At 54.5% G+C, this 6,607-nt stretch overlaps 1 protein-coding gene across 1 annotated transcript; it reads left to right on the top strand.

The window, feature by feature from the left end:
- The first annotated feature begins 5,132 nt into the window (after window positions 1-5,132).
- Window positions 5,133-6,068, top strand: LOC142076210 (olfactory receptor 14A16-like). Its single transcript, XM_075138590.1, has one exon. The coding sequence runs from the start codon at window positions 5,133-5,135 to the stop codon at window positions 6,066-6,068; it is 936 nt and encodes a 311-aa protein (XP_074994691.1).
- Window positions 6,069-6,607: the final 539 nt, after the last annotated feature.

The following is a 6,607-nucleotide window of genomic DNA, read 5'->3' as shown; positions in this document are numbered from 1 at the left end:
TGCAGGTAAATTACATATGACTTCACTGCAGGTGAAGAGAGGGATGAGAGTGATCTCTAATGTTGGACACCTCGAGTGCAACTGCTGAGAGGTCCCTTTCTAGTCAAGAGAGAAAAATGAGGTGTCTCAACCGAGGTGCCTTGGCCTTCTCTGCCTGGCCACCAGCTCCTGCTTCAGAAAGGATCCTGTAGGTCCTGGGTCACATTTCCCTGTCCCACGGAAGGGCTTCAGCTACCCCCATGTATCTTGGAGGCAGTGGCCACCTCTGTGCTGGCAGCTACATCAATCCCTGAAAGAAGATGTTAGGCAAAAGTTGAAACATGTACAGAGAAGAGGTCTGTGTAATGACTGTTGAGAAGTCTTCATTTTCAGAACTTTGAGGTTGGTCTATAAATTCTCCTGATTTTTGTCATAGGCCATGGCCATGGCCATGGACAAGCAAGACGACGACCCTTTCTCTCCCTCTATGGAAATACAGATTTCTACAGCCATTTCCAAAAATACATTTCCTCCCAACGCTTTGAATGAAGAAATTATTCTGCAGAGCTGCAAGACATCCAGGGAGTCCCGAAGCTGTGTCACTTGGAGGGGCTCGTCCGCCCCAGAAATGCAATCCAGAACAACCTCTGGGACATGTTATTCACCCAAAGCGAAGCTAATCAGCCTTTCCCTCCCCAGTTCATCCTCTGGGACTCTTTGAAACAGGCATGCAACTTTTGCTTTTGCCAGTTGTCAGGGAGTCCCCCCAGTCTCCATGACCTGTCAAAGATGATGGAGACTGGCCTCGCTCTGACATCATCTTGCTCTCTCAGCACCCTTGGATGCAGCCCCTCCATTCTCATGGTAACATCTGAGGTTATTTCAGAGTCACAACGGCCAAGGCTTACATCGACCTTCACATCCCTGACCAGCTCTGTACTGCTTGTGAGTCTCAAATCCGCGTTTGGATTGCCCTTGTTGGCCCATCTGGCAGCTGTGCTGAGAAGTGGTTCCCCAGACATAAACCGCCAGGACTGTTTGCATCCTGCTGTGTTCCCCTTCCAGAAGATGCCAAGGCCATTACAATTGCCCATGAGACCCAGGCTTCTGCAGCCAGAGACTTCCTTGGGGTGCTTAGAAAAGACTAAGCCAACTTCCCCACCCTGACAGTGGGTTCCTCATCTCCCACCATGATGTCACCTTTACTGGCCCCTCCTCTGACATTCACTCAACTTGTCACTTCCCCATTGATGAGCTCCATACAGGCAGTGAATTTCTTCACTTTGAGGGAACCCCATTCCTGAGCCTTCCAGCCTGTCTCTCCTGAAAAGCCTCTACCCAGCCATTGCAGCACCCCAAGCTGTGTCACTTGTCCCACCATGCCATGGCACTTCCTCCATGCATGTCAAAAAGCACAGGCTCCAGCTCGTCCTGGCTGTGCCCCTGGCTGAGGCCATCAGTGCACATTTGGGCTGTGGCACTGCAGGTGCAGCCCCAGGCCAAGCTCTCACTTGTCTTAGGCAAAACTGGGACCAAGTGTCCAAGCCCCCATGTGTGCAAAGTCTTTGCTTCACAGCAGAGACATGCCGGGGTGGAGAGCAGGTGGAAACATAAAGCTGAACCTGGGTGCCAAGAGAGTGAGCAAACCCTGCTGTCCCCAAGGGCAGAGAGGACCAGGGCTGGGAAGGGCAGCCCTGGCAAGACATGGGTTTGCTGTCGGTGGGGTCTCTGCTGTCCCCGAGGGCCTTTGGTGGAGGTGAAGCTGACCTCCAGGAATGACAAGGTGCTCCTGACCGGCCACTGTGACAACTGTTGGTCTGGTCCCTGACTGTGTTCTCCAGGGGGTGAGGGAAGGTTGGTGGAGAGAAAAACCAGAAGTCTGAAGGTGTAGGCACACGCGTGGTGGCCCTGGTGTGATGGGCTTCCTATCCATGGAGTGCCCTACCTCTACTGGAGAGAGAAGGGACGGACCTTGCCACGCTGCAGGGGTGGCAATCAGTTTCTGGCCCAAAGGCACTGGATCTGTCGCAATGCTGTCTGGGTGTCTGTCACACCCTCGCTCTGCATGGGGATGGCTTTCCTGTGTAGGACCATCGCTGTCCCTGCCAACTGCATGTCGCTGTGTGTGAGAGCCTTGGCACCTCACCTACCATTACAGGCCTGTAACTGGCCTTAAATGGAATAACTGCCCTGAAGTTGATTGGGCAATGGGAGAATGTTCAGGACACCACCGCCATTAGAGCCAATGGAGATCTAGTCAACCTGGCGGATGGGAAAGACAGAGAGGAACTGAGCTCTCCCTGTGGTACATGACTCCATCAGATGAATCCCTGCGTAGGCTGCCCAGAACATAAAGAAGAGAGACAGGCTCCATCATCCTAAATGTGGGCATCTGATGCCATTTCCACTGGCCAAAGAGATTCACCTCCAGCCTCCAAGAAGATGCCCCCAGATGCTGCCCTGTCTCTCAGCATTGCTCCACTAGAGCTTGCAGCTAGCTCCAGGTATCTTGGACCACCTCTGGCACTCCAAATGTCCCCAGGTCTTTGCATGTGACCACGTCAGCCCTGGCCTCCATCTCCATTAATTAGCAGGGAGCTGAGAGAAGGAGCTGACATGCAGGTGTCTGCTGTGTGCACACCTGAGCTGAGGCCAGAGGAATCCCACCTCCTGTGGGCTTGTGCTGTGCGTGGGGGGCAGCTGAGCCCACTTCTAGCCCCAGGGCCACAACCATGGAATGAGGGCTGAATCCCTTCCCTGGGCAGTGCTAAATGAGGTCCTTCCCTGTCCCTGTCCGGGTGTCCTGTCTACAGATGGGCCAATGAAAAGGTGATTCCTGGAGCTGAGTCTTCTTCAGATGGGAGAAATGCCCCTGCTGGAAAGAAGTGTCTCTCCGCAGCTGAGGGAGGGACCATCAGCGATGGCTTCAGGCTGTTCCCAGCAGGTTCCCTGGAGGCGCAGGGACACGTGGAGGGAGCCCCGAGGGGGCAGAGCAAGTGGTGTCTTGGGCTGGTCCTCTGCTGCTGAGCTGGGCTGGGCTCCTGGGATGGAGGGAGCTCCTGGCAAGCGGGCAGCGCTGCAGAGAGACAGCTCTGCCCAGGAGCAGGGCTGGGGGCACTGCCTGCAGGCACCAAGGGGAGAGGAGCGAGGTTGAGAGAGGTTAGAGGCAGTCTGGGCTGGGAGGGTGCTGAGAATGAACGGGAGGAGAAACCTTCACAGCCCTTGACACGGTAAGTCTCCGGGTGCAGGGCAAAGAAGCTGCGGTGCCTGGAGAGATCTCCAAAAGCTGGCACATGCCACAGCCTGTGGGACATTTGCGGAGGTCTCTCCCACCTTCTCTGGTGTGGAGGAGGAGGACATGGTGCAGAGCAGGGCTTCCCTGCTGCACGGTCAGAGGGACAGGGCATGAGGGCTGCCTTCTGCTGGGGGGGACTGCAGGGGTGTGCAGGCAGGGGTGCCCAGGGCTGTCCTTGCGAGCAGGGTCCCTGCACCCCAGGGGCTGTGTGCTGGGGCAGGGACTCTGCCGCCTGCCAGGCTCAGCACTCAGCCTGCCCGGGGAGCTCCCCACGGCGCTGTGGGGAGAAGCTGTGGGTGGAAGGAGCGAGCCCCAGCAGGGCAGGGTCCTTCTGCTGTCGAGAGGCTGCTGCCTGGGTCAGCCCTGCTCACATCTTCAGACCACTACAGGACATTCCCAGAAGACTTTTAAAGAAGAACAGCAAGGCAGGGGCTACCTTAAAAGCAAGTATCCTGTTCTTTCTACCTTGTACTCTGGGTTGCCTGGGTGGGCAATGGGACATAGAAATTAATGTCTCATGTCAAGAAGAGGCACTGAATTTCCAAATCTGTTACTCTTGGAGGTGAATAAAGCAGGGAGTATGAGAAATCAACACACCGTGGCTTACAGACAGCAGCAGTACAACTTCTCCAGCCTCATCAGGGTTGGTCTGATGATCCCATCAGAGCATGCATGGACAGAGAAGACATTGCGCAGTGCCCGGCTGCCGGGAGGGGTCTGCAGGGCAGAGCTGAGCACACAGCGGGTGGGATGGGGTCTGTGAGCACCGACAGGGAGGAGAGGTGGGGACAGGGAACCAGCTCTCGGCAGGGACAGCTCCAGGCAGCAGAGACCCGGGCAGGGGGTGGGAGGAAGCTGCAAACAAGCACCGGGGTAGGCTCCGTTAAGGCAGCTCTCATTCGGTCCTTCACTGTGGATGTCTTCTGGGCATTGTCTGCTGGGCAATGAGCTGACTCTCCCTTTAGGACATCCCTTCTTCAGGACCCCTGACCCTCCGCTTTGCCTGTCCTGCTGGGCTTGCGAGCTGCCCTCCAGAGAGGCACAGCTCTCCTGTAGGATCCTAGGGAGGGCTGAGCTTTCCCTTGGAGGTCAGTACTCTCCGCTCAGAGTCCTTTGCTTCTCTTGTGAGGGACGGTGTCCTTCTCCATCACAACTCCACCTCTGGGGTGGGAAAGAGAAGAGTGTGCAGATCTGCCCTCTGCAACAGTGCTCCCCTGCTTTCATCAGAGCCCAGTGGTTTGGTTTGGTTTCTTTTAATGAGTAATTTATGTGTGAAGTCATCTTTGAGGCAGCACAAGGGAAAGAGCAGGGCAGCTGGGTAACAGACTGATGGACACTGCAGCTCACCTGACTGCACTAAGCCACAGAGAGCTGAGCCCTTTTGCCTGTCCTGTCTCAAGACTCTTCACATTTTCAGTCATAGAAATGAGCATTTCTACCCCTAAAAAGAACACTCAGCAGATGTGATGGTGGAAAATAAAAAACAGAGACAAAATTCTTATAAGGACACGCTAAGCCTCTCTTCTGCAGCCCACGCTCTTGAGAGTCATGAGTGCAGATACTGATTTTTTCCATTAAGGGCGGATGACATCTGACATCCCATGGGAACATCGGAGCTGTCACAAACCAGCTGCCAGGTACCCACTGCAGCAGAGAAAAGCTGGCTCCTTGGCCGTGGACAGAGGTCCTGCTCCTCACAGCACACTCAGCCAGCACAAACCAGAGAAGGAAATGCATTTCAATTTTAGGGGGGGTGGATTTCTATGAAAAAAGGAGTGGCTTTGCTTGGAGAAGTCTGTCATACTTTTTCCTTGTCTTTTCCAGTTTTGAACAGTACCCCTATGCCAAGAAACAGCAAATGTCCAACGGCAGCTCCATCACCCAGTTCCTCCTCCTGGCCTTCGCAGACACGCGGGAGCTGCAGCTCTTGCACTTGTGGCTCTTCCTGGGCATCTACCTGGCTGCCCTCCTGGGCAACGGCCTCATCATCACCGCCATAGCCTGCGACCACCGCCTGCACACCCCCATGTACTTCTTCCTCCTCAACCTCTCCCTCCTCGACCTGGGCTCCATCTCCACCACTCTCCCCAAAGCCATGGCCAATTCCCTCTGGGACACCAGGGACATCTCCTACGCAGGATGTGCTGCACAGCTCTTTCTGTTTGTCTTTTTCATTTCAGCAGAGTATTGTCTTCTCACTGTCATGGCCTACGACCGCTACGTTGCCATCTGCCACCCCCTGCAGTACGGGACCCTCCTGGGCAGCAGAGCTTGTGTCCACATGGCAGCAGCTGCCTGGGCCAGTGGGTTTCTCACTGCTCTCCTGCACACGGCCAATACATTTTCACTACCCCTCTGCCACGGCAATGCTGTGGACCAGTTCTTCTGTGAAATCCCCCAGATCCTCAAGCTCTCCTGCTCACACTCCTACCTCAGGGAGGTTGGGCTTCTTGTGGTTAGTGCCTGTTTAGGATTTGGGTGTTTTGTTTTCATTGTGGTGTCCTATGTGGAGATCTTCAGGGCTGTGCTGAGGATCCCCTCTGAGCAGGGACGGCACAAAGCCTTTTCCACGTGCCTCCCTCACCTGGCTGTGGTCTCCCTCTTTGTCAGCACTGGCATATTTGCATACCTAAAGCCCCCCTCCATCTCCTCCCCATCCCTGGACCTGGTGGTGGCAGTGCTGTACTCAGTGGTGCCTCCAGCAGTGAACCCCCTCATCTACAGCATGAGGAACCAGGAGCTCAAGGATGCCCTATGGAAACTGGCCCAGTGGACGCTGTTTCACCAACAATAACCTGCCTCCCCTTCTCTGCACATTCCCCAGAGTTTATCTTAGGCCACGAGTCTGATTTTTTCTCTTGTGATAATCCTGCTTATATATAATTTTCTGGGTTTATACTACTTGTCTTGCGGCTTGATCCTGTGACTCTTGCCCAACACTGTGTCAGATGTGGCATGCCCAATAGCAGCTCTTCAATAAAAGGGGATCTCCCAGGTGCAGCACCTGAAGGCTGGGCTCTTCCCCGAGAGTTGCTTCCAAATAAATATCCAAGGAATTGATATTTTAAAAAGTCTGTTCTCCTTTTTATTCTCAGTGTTTTGGGATTAAGCTCACGGTACCATTGGGTTCCACTGGACCAAACGGTCTGGATTTAAGAGCTCTCTTCTTGGTGTCCAATGGCAGGGGAGATGGTCCATGAGCTCCCATTATCTTCTCACATTTCTTCATGGATGACAAGACTGATGGCACATACCAGAGTCTCTGGAAATGACTTTGGAGGGGTGAGGAGAGGAGAGGATTGGGACCCACCCCGGGCCCTGGGCTTGGAATGA

The sequence above is a fragment of the Calonectris borealis genome, unplaced genomic scaffold (genome assembly GCF_964195595.1).
Source record: "Calonectris borealis unplaced genomic scaffold, bCalBor7.hap1.2 HAP1_SCAFFOLD_35, whole genome shotgun sequence".
Classification (NCBI taxonomy): domain Eukaryota; kingdom Metazoa; phylum Chordata; class Aves; order Procellariiformes; family Procellariidae; genus Calonectris; species Calonectris borealis.
The sequence above is the reverse complement of the archived record's forward strand: the minus strand, read 5'-3'. Positions and strand labels throughout refer to the sequence as shown.